This window comes from Dermatophagoides farinae, chromosome 4 (assembly GCF_024713945.1).
Source record: "Dermatophagoides farinae isolate YC_2012a chromosome 4, ASM2471394v1, whole genome shotgun sequence".
In the NCBI taxonomy this organism is placed as follows: Eukaryota; Metazoa; Arthropoda; class Arachnida; order Sarcoptiformes; family Pyroglyphidae; genus Dermatophagoides; species Dermatophagoides farinae.
In genome coordinates this window covers 303,371-324,835 of record NC_134680.1, presented here as the reverse complement: position 1 = coordinate 324,835, position 21,465 = coordinate 303,371, and the positions used below count along the sequence as shown (strand labels likewise).

The following is a 21,465-nucleotide window of genomic DNA, read 5'->3' as shown; positions in this document are numbered from 1 at the left end:
ATATGAAAAAACAAAATCGAATGAAACAATCATCAATTAATTAATGTCGAAATAGAATCGAATCGAACACATTGAAAATAGCCGGAACACTCGAATTTTTTATTTTGTTCATTCGTTGATTCCCGAACATTCGTGACTATGTTCATTTCTATCATCATCATCATCGACCTAGATTTTTGAGTTTTTTTTTAATTTCATTTCAACAATGAATTAGTATATCATCCAATTACTCTGATTATTATTGTTTTTTTTTTTGTTTGGCAAAATGCAAACAATCAAAACATTGCGATACAGTAAATGAAGACGGAGAAAATTATCTTTTTTGTTGCTGTTGCTTGGTTTGAAGCCACAATATCAATATTCGTAACAAGAAAAAACAAGATCACTATCAACATTTGGTTTGTCTGGTTCGTTGGTTGTTTGATTATTACCCGAATCCATTGATCATCATCATCATGATAATGATGATGGCCAACAACAACAACCAAGGCAACGACTACGACGATACATCACAAAACAAGCAACATTTGACTAATTATTATTACTACTATACCCTAAATAGGTAAATTATATTTGTTCTACAAAGAAATTTTTTTTTCAATTTTTTTAAAATTCTTATTTCTTTTCAAGTTGTTTGCTGCTGAATCAAGTGTATGGTGTGTGTGTGTGTGCACTTGATTCATTTCGAATCATCATCAATGGTCGAAGAAGAAGAAAATTTCTCGTAGGACGATGTTGATGATGATGATGATGATGGAAAGATTTTTGCCTGTGATTGTGTAGTCTTGTGAATAACGATTCGATGATGATGATGAAAATTCCTCAAGTTCAAAATCAACCTTTTTTGTGAAATTAAGAAAAAAAAATGAGGCTAACAACAGTTGGTTCGATGATCAATGATCAATGTGTGGAGGGTCATCAAGAACATCAAGATCAAAGCAAAAAAAAAAAAACAATTTCGGTCAAATAGACCAACAACGATGATTATGATGATGATGATGATGATGATGATGATGATGATGATGATGATGATGATGGACCAACTCCTACATTGTGCAAGAACGAGAACCACAGATAGAGAAAAAAAACAAAACAATAATTCCTGACAATCAATCAATTAAACATATTCATGATAATGTCAGGAATTTCGTTTTTTTTTTGACTACAAAAAAAATACTCTACAAAGAAAAAAATTCATAAATTTCATTCATTTATTTATGATCATGACAGAACAATCATCAAAATTCGATAAATCAAGTGAATGAACGATTGGAAATGAAAGAAACAAAATTCCATTAATGATGAATATGCAAATCAACCCCCTCCCTTCACATTGATGAACAACCATCAAACATGACTTGAACCAATAATGTCTATTTGGCTTATCTTGACTTTATGATCACTTGACTACCTACTAATGATAATACCCATCCATCCATTCATGAGATTTTCAAAGAATAGATTTATGATTATTATCAGGTAAACTTCTACCTAATGTTAATGTTTATGATGATTATAATCAGTTTTTGTGTTTTTTTTTTTACAGCAAATTCCTAGACCAAGATACCAGATATCTACAGATGGCTGTAAGCCTGTATTTAATGCATCATCATAATAATAAATAAACAGGTTTATCAAAGGGAATTTATCCCTTTCGGCATTGTAAATACTTAAATACAATGATGAAATTTGTTTTTTTTTCTCTTTTTTTCCATAGAAATTCAATGTGTGATCAATGAACCTAGGTTATGTTGTCAATATTGTGGGACATTATTGAACAACAATCGATATCGATGATGATGATTATAATTACAATATATGTAATGAAGGCATCAAAAAAAAAGATTCGTGATTGAAGGTCTTTATGAATTTGATCAAATCTGTTTCGTTTTCGTTGTTTGTTTTTCTCTATAATCCATTTGTTGGAACTCTAGTATGATTATTATCATCAAACTAACAAGTTGTTGTTTCAATCAATCCCCAATTCTTTCAATGTTAACAACAACAAGGGCCTGTCATTTTTTTTGGATCAAATCCTCATATCGATGGTCAGCAGATGAATCATCATTATTGACCGTGTGGTAGATACACAATGATTTTTTTTTTTGTTATTGGATCATATTGTTATTCGTAGATCGACAACAAAAAAGAAAAAAAAATTTTGTGGCCTTGCCTTAAGTGGTTTTTTTTTCTCCAAGCGGTTACAACATCATTGATCCATTAAAAAAATTGTTGTCCCTTTTGAACAAACCACAACAACAGCATATACTGATGACGATGATGATGATTATGTAAATGCAACAAGTTTTTCTTTCTTTTGTGTCTATAGTGAGTGATTCTTAAAGATTCAAATAGAAAAATCCGTCCATAAAGACGAAAAAAAACAGATTGCAACAATGACGAATATTGAATCCCGTGTGTTCAATGAACTTGTTCAAATTTTAATCGATTAACAATGAAGATCTGATTGCCAAATGATGCATGTTTATCCAAACAGAAACAAAATGAAAACTGAAAAATGAGAAAAAAACACAATGTTTCACCATAAAATTTGTGATCAAAATCAATTGATCGATCAATGAAAACGAAAATTTATTTTTTCTTCGTCAATCACTGCCTCGACAAAACATGTCGTATGAATAGAGAAGAAAACCGGAACAAAAATTAATGTGTGTTTGTAATTAAAAGAATCATTATGATATTTCGAATTACAAAAAGTACCGGCTTGCACGGACACGCAATCAACAATTTCAGTGATGTTCACACGTCGTCCATCCTATTTTTTGTCCATTAAAAACATCAAAATCGTCAGTCAACAACAGCAACAAAAAAGATTATGAATGGATGGACACTTTCCCTTGTGATGATGATGTATGAAAAATGAAATGAATGAAAATATCATTGCTTTATCATCATCATCATCATCATGGTGGAGCTTTTTTGTCAAAACAAAAGCCCTGAAAATGGATCAAATTTTGACTGCTGCTGCTGCTGCTGCTAGATTGAACGATTGAAAAAAAAGAAGTGATGCTACTCGCACAAGGTAACTATTATTTTTTTTGATTTTTTTTTTTGCAATTCTAATTGCTAATTTCATTGCCAGTTTATTTTCAATTGTTCCGACAATCATTTCATTCCATCGATCGATTGATTGAAAGACTAATTTCAATTTGAAATTCAATAAAAAATGGATATAAATAATAATATCCAAATATGAATGTGTTCATCATCATCATCGTTGGCCATCATTGATGATTTTTTTATTTGATCGAAAATCTTCATTCATTGAAAAAAATCATTTCGGCAATATGTGTCCATCATCATCATCATCATCAATGAAGACAATATGAGAAAAAGAAACTTCAAAGGAGCTTCTGTCAATCTATTGATGATTTTCAATTTTTTTTTGTCGATTGAATGGTGGTCTATGATCGACATGAATTTGTTTCAAATTCCAAAATTCAAAGACCGTGTTATTATCATCATCATCATTATTTATTCATTAATAAAGGTGGGAAATTAAATCTTTATTTTTTTATGGAAAACATTGACGAATTTTTTCATTTTCATTTTGTATTTCGTTTTAATGATAGAGATTCGATGATGATGAAATACGATCAACATGGGAAAAAGGGAAAAAAAACTATTTCTTCAAAGTTGAATTTTTTTCGTTTCAAAATCAATTTCATTTTGAATTTCGAAAAAAATTCAACATTCATCACCCTCGTGTGTGTATGTAGGTAGGTAGGTTCGAATCATAATTTTTTTTGCTTCACTATAGTAACGCAAATGACCACCACCTTTGTATTATGATTTTTTTTTGCTCTAGATTGATTTTTCATTTTTTTTTAATAAACTTTACCTGGTTTCATAAATTTGGCCACATTACAAATATTTAATTTACGCGTCAGCACAAAGAAGATTGAGCCATGAAATAAATAACGAACGAACGAACGAAAATTTTGTTTTCTCTTCATCCATTGCCACCACTATTTAAATACAAGGTCAAGGATTATGGATCATTTTTTTCTGTTTTTTTTCCACCTGTAAATCTTCATCATCATCATCATCATGATGATAATGAAGATGAAGATGATCATAAAATCAAGATCCTGGATTATATAAACGAATTGAATATGATGTGCTAATTAATTGCCATAGATTATAATGATAATGATGATGATGATAATGAAGATAATGATCATCATCATCATGGATTTTTCTTTTCAAAAAAAAGCTGGATTAAAAATCAAAAAAATCCTGAATTAAACCATCATTAGTGTTACTGGTCGTTATTATTATTAGTAACAATGTTCATTGGAGAAGAAAACTATCGTTTGGCCCCGATTAAATATCACTAATATATTGACCAATGATGCTTGGTGGTGGTGGTGGTGGATAAAATCAAAGTTGAGCATTTTTTTTCATAAAATTTAAATTTGAAACAAACAATCAAGAAGATGAAAATGAAAAAAAATTTCGACCCGAATTTTTCCTAAATTTCGTGGGCGTATTTTTTTCATCGTCGTCGTTTGTTTATTTCTCTGGAACATGTGAAAAAAATGTTTTTTTTCTTGTTTTTCATTGTTTCTTTTTCTTTCTTTGTTTTTTTTTTGCACAAAACAGCCAGCAAAAAGTGTGAAGAAGAAGAAGAAGAAACACATTGATATTCATCAACAAAAGCAAAAAAAAAAAAGAAAGATTTGCCTGTTCATGATGAAAAATTTCATGATGTTTTGCAGAAAGAAACATAGAGAGAGATTTGATCAAAAACTATTGCAGATTTGGAATTTTCAAAGTAGAAAAAGAATGTGCACGAATCGTGCATTCATGTAGAAAAGATTTGAATCTTTTTTTTCGATTAGATATCCATATCATATCAGAGTAAGTAAATGAGTATATAAAAAAAAGGCCAAGGTGATGAATAAGAATTCTTGTTTTTTTTTCTTTTTGATTTTAAGCAGATTACTTTTTTTTCCAAAATTTCATTCTTGACTAAAGATTATCACCATCATCAATGGTTTCTGTATTCACATTTGAACACACATTGTTGGATCATTGTTGTTGAAAGTATATTTTGATGGTTTGTATGGTTTATAATTTTTCCGAAAAAAAAAACATTAATTTTTATTTTGTTTCATAACCAATTTGTAGATCAAATTTCAATGATAAACCACACCACCAAATGATTTCCGTATTAAACCAAAAAAAAAAAAAAAAAAAAAAAAAAAAAAATCAGTACGACGACGATGATATATTTTCGAGAATGACAAATATATGACTTTTTTTTGATCGAAAACCACACATTTTTTATCTTTTTTCATTCAGGTTTGATGTTTGATTTTCGATTTTTTTTTATTTCTCTAACTCTATTTGTGTTTATTTAATTTATATTCAAACACACAGAAAGATTTTTTTCCGTGGATATCAATTCCTTTTTTTCGTTGTAAGTAAAAAAAAAATTCTACAATTTGACACCTGAATGTTAAAAGGGTCATGATCAGCAACAACAATTTTTCAAGCATCAACGAAACGGACACCTTTGTGTGTTATATTTTATATTTCATCCGACCAGAAAAGAAAAGATATCCGGAAAATAACAGCCAAAAAAAAAACACCACACAATGTGATAAGATTAATTGCTCAATTTCATATTCGTATGAATCTCTGAGTGTTAGAAGGGTGGTATGAACAATTTTGTTGTCCTAAATGCCAATCTTGATATTTGATCTCTATTTCTCTCTCTCTCTTGTTTGTTCTAAATTAATAGACCAAAAGATTCTTTGTAGATTAATTGGTATAGGCTAACCCTTTTTTTCTTTTATTCACTCACTCACTCATTGATCACGATGCGGAAGTTTAAAAAAAAAATTTATTTAGACAAGTGAATGAATAATTTGTCTTCTTTTTTTTTATTTTCTTCAGGCAATCAATCGAAAAATTATTGTAATACACTAGCATTATTGATCGATTATATCGATTGATATTGAATTTTTTTTTCGGATTTTTCATTTATTCAAGGCCAATAACCTAATAACCACTTTCTTTTCTTTTTTTTTCTTTTCTTCCAAAAAAAAAAAAAAATTCCAATGATCCAAATTAGAAATTGAAAAACAAATAGAAATCGATTCTTGAAATAAAGGAAAAAAAATTAGAACATCATTGACGTCATCATCATTATCGTCATCGGGTGAATGAAGAAAAAAAAACACAACAGCAACGGCAGTAGCAGGCAAAATTAGCAGCAAAAAACGAAAATAAAATTTCCCGTATGTGACGACAAACAAGAAATTCAAATGAAAAAAAAACTGAATTTTTTTTTCTGTTTTGTTTTCTTTAGCATTTTATACGCGTCATATATATATGATAATGATGAGATACACACACACAGATTATATATGTGTAAAACACAGAACAACCGAACATGCTCTGGAAAAATTTCTATATTTTTGGCATAATATAAAGATCTCTATAGTGCCCGAGTTCTAGAAGAAATTCATTGTGGTGGATTCTTGCGAATGAAAATACCCGGCATCATCAACAACAACAATGGTGAGGGATTCATTTATTTTTTTTCAAGTTTATTCAATACATTCTGTGTGTAAATCCTAAATTTTATTCATCATCATCATCATCATCATCATCAAGACCAAGATAGATTTTTCTGTAAGAAAAAAAAAATGATTCAACTACCATACCACTGCTGCTGCTGCTGTTGCTTATTGTGATGCCAAGAAAAAAAATCGACTAAAATGCAGTGAATGAATGATATGTTGATATGAACCAACCAAACAAACAAACAAACAAACGTACTACAGAGACATATAGATTTTAAATTCAAAAAAAAATATAAAGTCAGACAATAGCAGCAGCATCATCAACAGCAAGAATACGAATGATGATGATGATGATGAACACGGATAACCGATTTTTCTTTAATTGTTTTTTTTGTTGTTGAACAAATTCTAAGTGAATATGTTTTTTTTTCAGTTTAGTTAATCATCATCATTATTAGAATTTAACATTGAGAAAAATTTCTACAAAAGTTTGTGAAAAAAAAAATTGCAATCAAAATGAGATTACGACGAAATCGTTATCTAACATTGGAAGATGCTCTTTTCGATTCAAGAATACCGCTAAGAACGGAAGAAGAATTTCGTATGGGAATCACATTTATTGTCAAGGTAAAAAATAGGTTTTATTCTTTACATTCAAAATAATGATGATAATTTTATTTTACAAAAATAATTAGCTTGTTGGATGCGGAAAAATTCCTCGGCCAAATTCTCGTATGGAAATCGTTCATGCAATGCGTCGTATACGATCAGATTGTCGTTTACGTAAAGATAAAAAACGTAAAACTATTATGACAGTATCGGATGAAGGTCTAAAAATAGCATTACCAAATAGCGGTGGTGGTGGTGGTGGTGGAAAGCAATCAATATTTAACACCACGACATTATCGTCCACGACAACCAACAGCAACAATAATAATTTGATCATAACACATCATCCAATACATAGGTTTGTCAAGATTTTTTAACCATCAATGATATAGTGGTTATTTTATTCTCTCGATTCATATAGAATATTCTACGTCTCACATGATTCATTAGATTTGCATATATTTTCCTATATTGCACGTGAAGGAAGTATATTTCGTTGTTTTGTATTTAAAGCTGCCAAACAGGTATAGAAAAGATTGATTTTTGTTTATGAATGTGATCAATTTTTTTTATTTATCAGTCATTAGCTATCAATATTGTCCGAACGATTGGACAAGCATTTGAATTATGTCATAAAATGACACCACCATTTAATGATAATGTTGATGATGATCGAACAACAATGAAAAATGGACAAATTGTATCGGATAATATTCAAATTAATGGTAATATTGGATCAAATCATCATCATCATCATCATCAACAGAGGCACCCAAATAGAATAAATCTAGCTGTTGTTAATGATGAAGATGACAATGGTGATGATGTCGATGGAAATGATCCAAATGATGATGATGATGATAATGATGAAAATAATGATGCAGATCAATCATCGATGATGGCAAGAATAACAAGATCAAAATCATCACCATCACCACGATCATCAAATCTACGTAAAAATAGTAAAGATTTAACTTTGAATATGGAACAAATGATTCATAATGTTGATTGTAAATTGGATCAACTTTCCGATAAGATTGAATTACTTGAAAAACAAATTTCATCATTAATATCATCAATGACAATCAATAATAATGGATCATCAATGGCTACTACCAATACTACTACTACTAATGCATCTGTTATTAATCATCGAAATAGATTTCATCATCGATTACCTACTGTACGTTTTAGTGAATCATCTGAACGTATGTTTGTACATAATAATCCACGTGCATCATCGATTATATCATCAAATGATGATACGGGAAGTGATACAAATACAATTATTGATCATCATCATCATAATCAAACATTAAGGCCACAAGTAACGAAACTACTTTATTCACCAGATTCATTATTATCTAGTCCAACTAATAATCATAATGATCATCATCATTATAATTATAACAAAAATTCTGATATACCTGGCTCGTGTTTATTATTTAAAGATTTATATTAATACAAACAGGAACACAAAAACGAGGTCAGAAAATTTACAATTAGGATTTTATTTTATGTTTCAGAGAAAAAAGTATTCCATATTTTTATAAATTATTTCTGTTTTTGTCTTTTTCAAATTTAAATTATTAAAAAAAACTGAATATTCAAATTTCATTTAGATACGTATTATTTGAACGAAATCGAAACATCATCACGTGATCAATCTGTTCATATGACAATTTGGTGAATTTTTTTGTTTTGTTTGATAATTTGAAAAAAAATCAAATGGAATCAAATTTTCAGCAACGTAAAAATACATTCTCACAAAATGAATTTCTACTACAAGGCAGTATTCTAGATGAATCATGTGATGCATTATTACAGAAACTTCGTGGTTTCTGCGATAATTCCGATATGCCACCACCAAAATTTAAAGATCATGAAATGGTTTTTGCTATAAGTAATAAGTATATTCATGATGAGTAGAAATTGTAAAATTATTAAAATTTCCTTTCTCATTAGAACTACCAAATGGACCATCAAGTATGTTACGTGTACGACGATCAATGGATTGTCCAACTAATCCATGGAATTTACGTTATCTCGGACATAATGATACCGATCGTAATCGTGCAACATTATCACGTACCTGTATTGATTGTAATACAACATCAAATGTCACACAATTTCTGGCTGAAATGGGTTTCAAATTGGAATTTGAATTCATTCTACGTGGTTGGATGTTTCGTAAAGGTCGAATGAAAATTCTTGTATTTAAAATATTTCGTATTAATGGTGGCAGTGGTGTAATGGCCACTACTACTAATAATAGCACACCAAACGCTATGGCTATTGAAGAAATGAATTTGGAACAAATAACTAATTCACATTTAGTAGAATTGAGTGTTATTGCACCATCATATCAGACAGCCATAACAGATGAAATGAAACAATTTGCCGAATTTTTAAAGCCATTAGTTTCATTGGAAAATATTGATATGCGAAAGATCAATCAATGATTACGATTGTAAACTATCATCGATGGATGGTTATCTTTTTATGTTTTTTTTCTTTCATTCATTTTCGTATTATTATTAATTTTTATTTTAAATTTTGAAAAAATTTTTCAAAAATAAATTCATCAAAAATTTTGAATCTGTATTTATTCGGATATTTACACCTGACCATACCTGATATGGTTGAAATGGATGTGGAGATTTCAGACAGCCATAACAGATGAAATGAAACAATTTGCCGAATTTTTAAAGCCATTAGTTTCATTGGAAAATATTGATATGCGAAAGATCAATCAATGATTACGATTGTAAACTATCATCGATGGATGGTTATCTTTTTATGTTTTTTTTCTTTCATTCATTTTCGTATTATTATTAATTTTTATTTTAAATTTTGAAAAAATTTTTCAAAAATAAATTCATCAAAAATTTTGAATCTGTATTTATTCGGATATTTACACCTGACCATACCTGATATGGTTGAAATGGATGTGGAGATTTCGAAATTTTCATTCACATGTATTTCTCTCCATTCATTCATTCATTCATTGGATTGACAATTTCGAAAATTCATTTTCGATTTGTATGCTACTTTCAATTCACCATTATTATCAACGACAAAAATGTCAACAGAAAATATGGACAAATCTGCAGATCTGCTTAAATCTAAAGGAAATGAATCCTTTTCAAAAGGTAATTATCAAGCAGCAATTGTTTGTTATAGCGATGCAATCGCCAAGGATCCATCAAATTCTGTACTGTATTCAAATCGTGCTATTTCATACATTAAAATCGAAGAGTAAGTAATTGATTGGATTTTATTAATTTGAGAAATTTTCAAATGTTTGCTATTCCGATATACCTAGCTATCTTCATGCTGAACATGATTGTAATAAAGCCATTGAATTGGATCCGAAATTTGTTAAAGCTTATTATCGTCGTGGAATAGCGCGTAAAAATCTTGGCCGTTATCAATCAGCATTACAAGATTTTCGTGAAGCCATCACATTATCACCGAATAATTCAGATATAAACAAAGAAATTGATATTACATCCAAGATATTGGATTCAAAACAGCCGATACGATTGAAACCATTGATGATTAAGGATGAAAATTTACGATCTAAAATGCCATTAATTGATGTACCCATTCATATTTACCGATATTCACCATCATCATCAAATGATGATGATGATGATGATGGTGGTGATGATCGACGACAACTGCTAGAAAATCAAATTCGTAAATTAATACTAGAACAAAAACCGCAAAATTTTGTTGAATTTGATCGATTTTGGCGTGAATTGAAGACAGCAGATTTGAAACAACAATATTTATCGACAATCGATATCGATAGTTATCGTAAAATATTTGAATATCCATTTGAACCGGTGTTATTATTCGATGTTTTACAGACACTTTCACAGCTATCGAATTATTCATTTGTATTCGAAATACTCGATGAAGCCATCACAAAAATGCCAAGATTTGATCTAAGCTTTTCGTTTCTTTCGCCAAAAGAATCTGAAAGTAAGGCCGTGACTTATTTTTTTCTACTAAATTTTTTAAATTTTTATTTTTATCTATAGTTTTGAAAAATTTATTTACAAATTTAATGAAAAATCTTGGGGATCAAAAATCATCGATCATCAAATTGGCTGAAAAATTTAATGTAAATTTATAAATTGTATGCATATTTCATTTACATTCATTCATTTAATCATCATTCACCATTATCATCGCTACTACTACTTTCTGATGGTGGTAAATCTAGATTTCTTGTTTGTTCTGAAATTTGATTTTCGTCGTCCATTGCTTTTGTTTGTATCTGAATAATTTGTTCGGAATTTTCACATATTGAATATTGTTGTAATAAATCAGAATTTAATTTCTCAAATCCTGGTCCCCATTTAAATTTTCCAAGATAATATTTTGCATAATCCACATGTCCAGTAATCCAAAGTGTAGCAGCAATAGCTTCAACACATGATAATTTACATGGTGTACCATAATTTACAGGATTTGCAGCCACCATGAATGGTAAAAGACGTAAATTTTTTCCTTTCATTTTATGAAATGGTGTTGTATCGATACGATTCCATGAACAATCAACAACGGCAATACCATCGCTGTCGACAATATGACGATCTGAAGGTGATACACAACGTGTAGCTATTGGTGTCAGAACGATACCGCTGAATTTTTGTCCTAATTTCAAACAACGACATAGTTTCATTCGTACTAATTTACGTCCAGTACAACGTTTTGGATTACAATGACGAAGATCCCACATGGCAATTTTTAGATTCAATTCAAAATTATCATTGTCGTCATCGTCGTCGTCATCATCTTGAGCCTCATCATCATCGGGATATTGATTCAAAACAACATTGCTTGTCATCTGATCATCATCATTGTCGTCGTTGTCGTTGTCAACATTATTATCTCTTCTTTGGCGTGATTTATTTCTTAAATTTTTTGATGACATCGTTTATTTTTCAAAGTATTTTTTTCTGAATCGAACACATGTTTGTTTCGTCGATTTTTGACGCCATCTATCCATCTTTTTATGTAATGCTCACATGCAATGATGATGATGAGCAAAGAATATAAACAAAACAAAACAAAACAAAAATTTCATTTTGGCCAACAACAACAACCGCTACAAGCTCTATCTATCACTTTTCCACTTCTTCGAGTTTGTTTTTTAACCGAGATAAACACAGGGCAACAAACAAGTTTTTTTCTTCATTGCAAAAAAAAATATATCTGGCGAGTCAAACAACAACAACAACAACAACAAATTATATTTTGAGCAACTCGAATTTCGACAAATATTTTTTTTATGATGATGATGATGGAATTCCCATATCATCATCATTAGTCGCAGCATCATCATCAATAGAATAATTCTGGATTCCAGAAATTTCAAAAAAATAAAATAAAAATGATAATCCACAAAAATTGGTAAACGGATTGAAAATTTTTAAAGAAAATTTAAAATTTCAATTAGTACCGTGAAATTCTTCCTGTAAATATAAATAGATATATAATAAGGAAAACGAAAAAAATTTAAACATTGCTCATCATTGAAATCAAAAAAAAAATAAAAAAAAATCATCATCTACGTTACTGGTGGCTAATATAATAATTTTCATTATTAATTATTAATTTCCATTCCTTAATTCTTCCTTCATCACGAAGAATAAAAAAGAATTTTTTTTTTCTCAACCAAAACGCAAAAACAAAATATATCAAATGATACGCACACACACAACACAATAACACCAAGTCTTAATTCTTCCAGCCCACACAAACACAAGATAATTTCCTGAATTACGCGACATTCGTTTCATTGATTCAATCAATCGAACTTCGATTTTTGTTTCGTTTTTTCTTCTTGGTCCTTGATAAATTTCGAATTTATTTCAAAAATTTTCTCGGTAGGTGTATTTTTTTCTATTTTCTTTTGGTCAATTAATTTTTTTTCTCTCTCTCTCTCTCTTGAATAGAGGTCTCAACAGATTCAATAACAATATAATAATAATATAATGACGATATTACCGAAAAAGAAACAATCAAAACAGCAACAATCTACTAATGAAGAACAACATCATGTTGTTGGTCATTCATCAAATGTTGTTGTTGTAGGTACACAACACGGTGGTGGACAATCATCACAAATCAATGGACCATCATCACAATTATCAACAACAAATGGACGTATTCATGTTAATCATCAATGGTCAACAACACAACGTAATCATATTGTTGTAAATGGTGATTGTCCAGTAGATAAACGTCCAGCACCGGATAATGGACATTCAACGCATGGATCACAACATTCAAGTAAACGTAGACATCGTATACAACACCAGCAGCAACAACAACAACAACAACGTACAGTGGTTGTTGAAAGATGTGATTCCGGTGAACGTGATACAACAACGACAACAAAACATCAACATCCACGAACAATTGCAAATATACGTTCAATTGGATCGAATTCATCATCATCATCGAATAATTCTGCAGGAACACATTCTGATCCTGATTCAATGATAGCTATACCGGGTTGTAGTAGCAATAATGATAATAATGTTGAAGGTGAAGAAGAAGAAGAAGAAGAGGAAGAAGAAGAAGATTTTTCCGGTTATAATAGCGGTGATGAATATCAACGTAATGCGCAAAATAATGATCCATCCGCACAAACGGATTGGGAAGAAAAAGAACGTCAATTTGAACGTATCATGCGTAAGAAAGGATTTAATATTAAAAAAATGTCTGAAGATGGTGCTTGTCTATTTCGTGCTGTCGGTATGTTTGTCTTTAATTTTGATGAGTAAATTTTTCATTTTTTCACTCATTTTTTTCAAATATTCCATTCCAAAAAAGCCGATCAAGTTTATGGTGATCAAGAAATGCATTCAGCTGTACGGAAATTATGTATGGATTATATGGTAAGATTAAAATTTGAATTTTTTCTTTTAATCAAAAAAAAATTTTTTGATTATTGAAAAAAACTAGGAAAAGAATGGTGATTATTTTTCACAATATGTAACGGAAAATTTTGCCGATTATATCCGCCGCAAACGTTGTGAACATATACATGGCAATCATATTGAAATTCAAGCATTGAGTGAAATATTTAATCGTCCAATACAAGTATATCATTATTCATCGGAACCAATTAATATTGAAAATTGTCAAAAAACTGATAATGAACCAATACGATTATCATATCATCGTAATACACATTATAATTCAATAGTGAATCCATATAAAGCAACCATCGGAGTTGGTTTAGGACTACCGGCATTTAAGCCTGGTATAGCGGAAAAATCATTGGTTGAAAAAGCATTATTTATGTCTGAACAACATGAATTAGAACAGGCAATGTTGGAAGATAAAATTCGTGCTACAGATTGGGAAGCCACGAATGAAGCTATTGAAGAACAAATTGCACGTGAATCATATATTGAATGGTTACGTGATAATGAACGAAGATCACGTACAACAACAACAACGGCTACAACAAAATCATCAAGTGCTACCTCAACAACATTGACAAACCAGAATAATAATAATCTTATAGATGGTGAACAGATTTCAAACAACAACAATATGAATTCTTCGTCATCGTCATCAACAACACAATTATCACCAAGATGTTATTCACCACGATGTTCATCATCACCATCATCATCATCTATGATGATGATGAAAGGTGGTGTTGGTGCTGTATCTTCTTCCTCAAATCATCATCAACAACGTTCAAGTCCAAAACGTTCGAATGAACCACCACCACCACCACCATCATCATCATCATCGATGAGAAGTCCAAAAGGCGCAACAACAACAATAACGACAACAAATGATGATGGTTCGATTTCAGCTGCTGCATCAACATTTCTTCATGAATTACCAGCATCATATCTTGGTAATTTGAATTGTTTATTTTTTTCTGGTAATCTGTGAATTTATTCAAAATTTTAATTAGGTCTAAATGATTGGGATGTATCCGATCCATTATTAGCTCAAGTATTGGTACAATCACAAGCTGAATATTTGGAATCATTAAAACAACAACAGCAACAACGAATAAATTCAGATGTAGATCCAAATAATGAATCATCATCATCAATGATCAACAATTTGAATTATGATTTAGTATCGTCGCTTCCATCGACATCTTCCACTACTAATCCACGCATCTCATGATCGAATCATTTGAGATAATTTAGGAATTGATCAATTTTTTTTTCTTTTCAAAAAATATGAAAATAACACACACACATATTAACAAAAAAAATGTCAATCACACTTTAAAAAATTTGTACAAAAATTTCTCATTATTTGATTGCGTGATTGCACATTTTCATTACACACACACACACACATTCATGTAGATTGTATCATCATTTTGATAATATACAAGATCCGAAACAGTAACAACAACAACAAACGTAAATAACCAACCCGTTTCTTGATGACCAGAAAAAATTGATTCTTTTTTTTGGCTTGTCGTCGTCGTTATGGTCGTTTTTTTTCTCTTTCATTTTCGTTTCACTTTCGCAATACATTATCATAAATGTTTGTTTTATGAAGTTTTTTTTATGAAGAAAAAAAAACAAGTTATTATAATTTCTGGCTATGAAATTATACCCAAAAGAAAAATTATATAGGTTCATCTGATAATATAATTTTTGAAATAAATAATAATAAAGTATATATAGACTGATTGATGAATATTCGAAAATGAAACATTCGAATACGAATATCGATAGTTGCAACAAAAAAATCGATTCTGTAATCGAAAGAGTTTTGAATCTTTTCAGGTTTGATTTAGTATGATTTGATGATAATAATTTTTTTTTCGTTGATTTGAGATTGCAATCGATTTGTGGATTATTGCAAATTGTTAAATCAAATTATTTTTTTTTTACTGACATTTCATCATGTTTATTATTATCGATAGTGTCGTTCATCATACGTCTGTGTGTGTGTTTCATGATAAGCACTCATCATTCGATTACCATTGTGATCGATTATAATTTTAGGTTTTTCAATTTTTTTTTTTTTTTTTTGGATATAAAAACGTTTGGAAAATCATGAAAAAACAACGTATTAGTTTGGAAAATTTTTCCACTACTAAAAAGCCGTAAGTTATTTTCTCAATTGTTTTTTTTCAAACATTTTCATTTAAATATTGTCTTTTAACAATGAAAAGTGATGATCAAGACGATGGAAGTTCATCATCGGCTTCAAATTCAGCAACGACAACCACAGCCGGAATCAATCCAAATACAAACACAGCATATTCACCGCGATATTATGAATTATTTCGTAAACGAATACAGCTACCTGTATGGGAATATCAAAGTAAATTCATCGATCAACTTGACAATAATCAGATAATCGTTTTAGTTGGTGAAACCGGCTCTGGAAAAACAACACAAATACCACAATGGTGTGTGGATTATTGCCGTAAACGAAAGATAAAAATTGGTGTATCCTGTACACAACCACGACGAGTAGCAGCAATGTCTGTCGCTCAACGTGTTGCTGAAGAAATGGACGTACAACTTGGTCAAGAAGTTGGTTTTTCCATTCGTTTTGAAGATTGTTGTTCCCCACGTACCATATTGAAATATTGTACCGATGGTATGTTATTACGGGAAGCTATGTCCGATCCATTATTAGAAGCATACAGTATTATATTGTTGGATGAAGCACATGAACGCACATTATCCACCGATATATTGATGGGTGTATTGAAACAAGTCGTAACGAAACGTAATGATTTGAAAATCATTGTTATGAGCGCCACGTTAGATGCTGGAAAATTTCAACAATATTTTGATAATGCACCATTGATGAATGTACCTGGGCGTACACATCCTGTGGAAATATTCTACACACCAGAACCAGAACGTGATTACTTGGAAGCCGCTATTCGAACCGTTATACAAATTCATGTATGTGAAGAAGAAGGTGATTGTCTTGTTTTTCTTACCGGCCAAGAAGAAATTGAAGAAGCATGTAAACGTATTAAACGTGAAATTGATAATCTTGGACCAGATGTTGGACCATTGAAAAGTATACCATTATATTCAACTTTACCACCTAATCTTCAACAACGAATATTCGAACCGGCACCACCGAATAAACCAAACGGTGCCATTGGACGTAAAGTAGTTGTATCGACAAATATTGCCGAAACATCATTAACTATCGATGGTGTTGTCTATGTTATTGATCCAGGATTTTCTAAACAAAAAGTTTATAATCCAAGAATTCGTGTTGAATCATTATTGGTGTCACCGATATCACGAGCATCGGCACAACAACGTGCTGGTCGTGCTGGCCGTACAAAACCAGGTAAATGTTTTCGGCTCTATACAGAAAAAGCATTCAAAAATGATATGCAAGAGCAAACATATCCAGAAATTCTTCGTTCCAATCTTGGTACGGTTGTTTTGCAACTAAAAAAACTTGGCATTCATGATCTTGTACATTTTGATTTTATGGACCCACCTGCGCCTGAAACATTGATGCGTGCCCTGGAATTATTAAATTATATCGGCGCCCTTGATGATGAAGGTGAAATGACCGATATCGGCGCTATTATGGCTGAATTTCCATTGGATCCACAGCTATCGAAAATGTTGATTTCATCATGCGATTATAATTGTTCCAATGAAATATTATCAATTGCATCAATGTTATCGGTACCACAATGTTTTGTTCGACCAAATGAACATAAAAAAGCTGCAGATGATGCAAAATTACGTTTTGCACATATCGATGGTGATCATCTTACCCTGTTGAATGTTTATCATGCATTCAAACAAAATCATGAGGATCCAAATTGGTGTTATGAAAATTTTATTAATTATCGTTCATTAAAACAGGCGGATAATGTACGACAACAATTGGCAAGAATAATGGATCGTTTTAATTTGAAACGTATTTCAACTGAATTTACATCCAAAGATTATTATCTAAATATTCGTAAAGCTCTAGTTTCCGGATATTTTATGCAGATTGCACATCTAGAACGTAATGGAGCATATCTAACGATAAAAGATAATCAAATTGTCTATCTACATCCATCATCGGTATTGGATCATAAACCAGATTGGGTTCTATATAATGAATTTGTATTGACAGCTAAAAATTATATACGAACCGTTACGGAAATTAAACCTGAATGGCTTCTACGTATTGCACCTGTCTATTATAATTTGGATTATTTTCCACAATGTGAAGCTAAACGACAATTGGAATTTGTTAAAAATAAAATGATTGCTCAACGTGAAAAACGTGTCTGAAAAACAACGTATTCAACTAATGAAAAAAAAACAAATATAACCAACCAATCAATTAATCAAATTTTTTCAAATGAAATTAGGAATTTTCTTATTTTATATTCAATTTAGCATTATTTTATATATAATATAACAGGGGTGGCGAACGTGCGCCCCCTGTTCAATAGAGCTCTGTGGGAAATTGGCACGCGTGCCAATTGGTTCTCCATCCCTGTAATATAATATAAAGATTGAAATGATAATAAAAAAAGTGTATATGTAAAAATGTTTTTTTTTTTCGAAATTTACAAATTTTCCTGTGATTTAAAGCCAAATAATTTCACCGTACCAGCATCACGTTGATGGCCATCTTTATCATCACAGGCATATGCCAATAAATATCGTTGTGGATGGAATGCAATGGTAAATGTTGGTGATTCCGTTGGTATGGCTTGAATACGTTCCCCAGTATCAACATGACATATATCGATAAACATATCTTCGGATGCTGATGCAAGTAGCATACCATCATAACTAAAACTTAAAGCACGACATGGCCATTCTAATCTTGATACGGTCCTCAGACAGGCAAGATTATTTGAATCCCAAATTGAAACTAAAGCATCCGCTGAACCAACAGCAAAATGTTTGCCAGTTGGATCGAATTCAATACACAGACAAGTAGCCAAATGAGCGGTAAAAACGTGTAATTGTTCCAAATTAGGATAGCTTAAAATATAAACAAAACCTTGTCCTGATGTAAGAAAAAATAGATCATTCTCACGATTCCATGTGATTTCATTCACTTCAAATTTAAATTCTTTTTGTGTTCGAATTTTAGATGATCGTACATCGATAAATGTAACAATATCTTCTTTATTACCGACAGCAATCGTATGGCCATTTGGTGACCAGCTGATATTCAGGTTTTCACCTGGTGTATCTATTGTTGCCACACATTTAGCCATACGTGCATCCCAAAGACGAACAGTTTTATCCAATGAAGCGGTAGCCAAAATTTCATTATTAATTGGATGCCAACATAATTGATCAACTGAATCAGTGTGTCCTGAATCAGATTAATAAATTGATTAGTTATATGCGTGAATAATAATAAGTAATTTGATAAAAACCTTTAAGCGTATGATCTTTGGTCAATTTATCATTGGAAAATGAAAACAATGTAACGGTACGATCAAAACTACCGGATGCTAAATGACGACCATCAGCATTCCAATCGACGGAATGAACTTTCGATACATGGGCTTGTACATCTTTTGTACGATTATGTAGATCGAAATATTTTTTTAATGAATCAAAATTCGCTACAATTGATGATGACGATGATAATGCCATGGTGAACCGTCTGCAGGCTGATTCACATGTGATGTGATTATTATAGCTGTCAACAATCGATTGTATCGATGCGCGAAAAAATTTAATTCGAAAAAATACAATAAAATTCATCATTGCCTTTATTGACCGACAAAGACAACGAATCAGCAAAATTTCAATGTTTGAAGGATTAAAATCAAAACATTTTTTTTGTCAAGAAAAAAATTTTCAATACTTTTCAGAAATTGATTGATTGATTGGTTGATCAATCGAATCAATCATTCATTCATTTGCTTGCTATCGAAATATTTGATTGAATCGAACGTATTTTCTTTTCGGTCATTCTGATCATCAACCAATTAATCAAGAAGAAAAAAAATGTCCACAATTGTTTCGAATTTTGTCAACTATGTAAGTTAATTGAATTTATGAAAATTTATTTCAATTTTTTTGATTCTTTTTTTTCGTACACCCACAACAGTATAATGATCTGATATATTTGGTATATGAAAAACATCGACAACGTAAAGAAGATTATCAAACAAAATTACAAATACGTCAACAATTCTATGATATTATTGTCGATAGTAAATTAGATGTTTCATTCGATCTATATATGGTTGGTTCAACACAAACACAATTTTCATTACGATCAAGTGATATGGATCTTTGTATGCTTGTCTATGATAATAATGGACAAATTGATCACAGATATCGTCATGATAAAGCCACAACAATTGCATTATTGAAATCAATTAAAGATATTATATCGGAAAAATTATTGCTCAAAAATGAAATCAATTTACTGATGAATGCAAAAGTGCCAATATTGAAAATTGAAACTGAACAAAATCGTATTGCTGTCGATCTAAATATTAATGGTGATATATCGATACGCAATACATTTTTGTTGACATATTATCAGTAAGTAAAAATGTTTGATTGACTAGAATAAAAATTGTCATCTTTTTTACTAAATTTAATCATTTTCCATGCATAACAGAGAATTAGATTATCGTGTTGCGCCATTAGTTGTGGCAATAAAATCGTGGGCACGTAAAAATCGTATCGATTCACCATTCTATGGAATGTTATCTAGTTATAGTCTTAGTTTAATGGCCATACATTTTCTACAGAACATTCAACCACCAATTTTGCCATTGATGCGTGCAGAATTATCTGATCAGATACGTTTCGATCGTATTGTCAACACTGGTCATCTATTGGAACATTTGAATACATTTATAATGGAAACAAAGAAAAAATTTCATAGCCACAATAATCAATGGCCATTAGGTGAATTATTCTATCGTTTTATTGAATATTATCATCACCGTTTTAGTTTTAATCATTATAATCATTTTTCTATACGTGAATTATTTTCAAATCGATTATCATCAAATAATTCATCATTCATTATGGTTGAAGATCCATTCCATTATCATAATACGGCAAGTTCGGTCACAATATCATCATATATAACAATAATGGAAGCATTTCGTCGTACATATCAATTATTGAATGCTTTCACATTATCTGATCAATTTTTTGATTTATAAAAATTGAAAAAGTCGTTTGTGAATGGCAAAAAAATTGCAGCCATACTGTAATCTGTGTGTTTGCTGCTAAATTAATAATTGAAAAATATGGTGTTATGAGTTATAATTTTGAAAGTAGTTGATTAAAAAGTTATC

General features: G+C 30.6%; 8 protein-coding genes across 15 annotated transcripts; 6 read left to right on the top strand and 2 right to left on the bottom strand.

Moving 5' to 3' along the window:
* Nucleotides 1-332: 332 nt before the first annotated feature.
* On the top strand, nt 333-8,778 carry LOC124490551 (uncharacterized). Of its 4 annotated transcripts, XM_075730146.1 has the most exons (16): nt 333-562; nt 631-1,479; nt 1,547-1,629; nt 1,718-3,043; nt 3,104-3,511; nt 3,594-3,740; nt 3,830-4,884; nt 4,965-5,083; nt 5,155-5,328; nt 5,407-5,446; nt 6,104-6,269; nt 6,341-6,552; nt 6,991-7,184; nt 7,253-7,524; nt 7,588-7,690; nt 7,747-8,778. In XM_075730146.1, exons 13-16 carry the CDS (start codon nt 7,074-7,076, stop codon nt 8,626-8,628), a joined length of 1,368 nt encoding a protein of 455 aa, XP_075586261.1. In that variant the 5' UTR covers nt 333-562; nt 631-1,479; nt 1,547-1,629; nt 1,718-3,043; nt 3,104-3,511; nt 3,594-3,740; nt 3,830-4,884; nt 4,965-5,083; nt 5,155-5,328; nt 5,407-5,446; nt 6,104-6,269; nt 6,341-6,552; nt 6,991-7,073; the 3' UTR covers nt 8,629-8,778. The 4 variants fall into 4 exon arrangements, with proteins under 4 accessions (XP_075586261.1, XP_075586260.1, XP_075586262.1 ...); XM_075730145.1 differs by lacking the exons at nt 333-562; nt 631-1,479; nt 1,547-1,629; ... (1 more) ...; nt 3,104-3,511; nt 3,594-3,740 and having other exon boundaries at nt 4,382-4,409; nt 4,627-4,884; XM_075730147.1 differs by lacking the exons at nt 333-562; nt 631-1,479; nt 1,547-1,629; ... (1 more) ...; nt 3,104-3,511; nt 3,594-3,740 and having other exon boundaries at nt 4,382-4,409; nt 4,627-4,884; nt 4,962-5,083.
* Nucleotides 8,529-9,757, top strand: MED18 (mediator complex subunit 18). The gene is made up of 3 exons (XM_047053080.2): nt 8,529-8,652; nt 8,789-9,069; nt 9,132-9,757. The coding sequence occupies exons 2-3, from the start codon at nt 8,895-8,897 to the stop codon at nt 9,626-9,628; spliced, it is 672 nt and encodes a 223-aa protein (XP_046909036.1). The 5' UTR covers nt 8,529-8,652; nt 8,789-8,894; the 3' UTR covers nt 9,629-9,757.
* Nucleotides 9,758-10,136: 379 nt separating this feature from the next.
* On the top strand, nt 10,137-11,523 carry LOC124491262 (uncharacterized). The gene is made up of 3 exons (XM_075730151.1): nt 10,137-10,424; nt 10,492-11,156; nt 11,216-11,523. The coding sequence occupies exons 1-3, from the start codon at nt 10,249-10,251 to the stop codon at nt 11,308-11,310; spliced, it is 936 nt and encodes a 311-aa protein (XP_075586266.1). The 5' UTR covers nt 10,137-10,248; the 3' UTR covers nt 11,311-11,523.
* LOC124490556 (18S rRNA aminocarboxypropyltransferase) lies at nt 11,273-12,156 on the bottom strand. The gene has a single exon (XM_047053079.2). It carries the CDS (start codon nt 12,112-12,114, stop codon nt 11,350-11,352), a length of 765 nt encoding a protein of 254 aa, XP_046909035.1. The 5' UTR covers nt 12,115-12,156; the 3' UTR covers nt 11,273-11,349.
* Nucleotides 12,157-12,238: 82 nt separating this feature from the next.
* Nucleotides 12,239-15,861, top strand: LOC124491257 (uncharacterized). 3 transcript variants are annotated; one of them, XM_075730143.1, is made up of 6 exons: nt 12,267-12,593; nt 12,672-13,069; nt 13,139-13,943; nt 14,022-14,086; nt 14,154-15,066; nt 15,127-15,861. In XM_075730143.1, exons 3-6 carry the CDS (start codon nt 13,178-13,180, stop codon nt 15,345-15,347), a joined length of 1,965 nt encoding a protein of 654 aa, XP_075586258.1. In that variant the 5' UTR covers nt 12,267-12,593; nt 12,672-13,069; nt 13,139-13,177; the 3' UTR covers nt 15,348-15,861. The 3 variants fall into 3 exon arrangements, with proteins under 3 accessions (XP_046909848.2, XP_075586258.1, XP_075586259.1); XM_047053892.2 differs by having other exon boundaries at nt 12,239-13,069; XM_075730144.1 differs by having other exon boundaries at nt 12,267-13,069; nt 13,151-13,943.
* Nucleotides 15,862-16,117: 256 nt separating this feature from the next.
* On the top strand, nt 16,118-18,722 carry Dhx15 (DEAH-box helicase 15). Of its 2 annotated transcripts, XR_012832189.1 has the most exons (3): nt 16,118-16,287; nt 16,357-18,595; nt 18,687-18,722. XR_012832189.1 is itself a non-coding variant. In XM_075730141.1 (2 exons), the coding sequence occupies exons 1-2, from the start codon at nt 16,238-16,240 to the stop codon at nt 18,458-18,460; spliced, it is 2,154 nt and encodes a 717-aa protein (XP_075586256.1). In that variant the 5' UTR covers nt 16,118-16,237; the 3' UTR covers nt 18,461-18,722. The 2 variants fall into 2 exon arrangements, 1 of the variants encoding a protein (XP_075586256.1); XM_075730141.1 differs by having other exon boundaries at nt 16,357-18,722.
* tex (THO complex 3 homolog tex) lies at nt 16,256-19,906 on the bottom strand. 2 transcript variants are annotated; one of them, XM_075730149.1, is made up of 3 exons: nt 19,570-19,906; nt 18,746-19,505; nt 16,256-18,668 (listed from the first exon to the last, which is right to left on the bottom strand). In XM_075730149.1, the coding sequence occupies exons 1-3, from the start codon at nt 19,904-19,906 to the stop codon at nt 18,560-18,562; spliced, it is 1,206 nt and encodes a 401-aa protein (XP_075586264.1). In that variant the 3' UTR covers nt 16,256-18,559. The 2 variants fall into 2 exon arrangements, with proteins under 2 accessions (XP_075586264.1, XP_046909033.1); XM_047053077.2 differs by having other exon boundaries at nt 18,622-19,505.
* On the top strand, nt 19,905-21,458 carry LOC124490554 (poly(A) RNA polymerase GLD2). The gene is made up of 3 exons (XM_047053078.2): nt 19,905-20,182; nt 20,253-20,695; nt 20,775-21,458. Exons 1-3 carry the CDS (start codon nt 20,150-20,152, stop codon nt 21,328-21,330), a joined length of 1,032 nt encoding a protein of 343 aa, XP_046909034.1. The 5' UTR covers nt 19,905-20,149; the 3' UTR covers nt 21,331-21,458.
* Nucleotides 21,459-21,465: the final 7 nt, after the last annotated feature.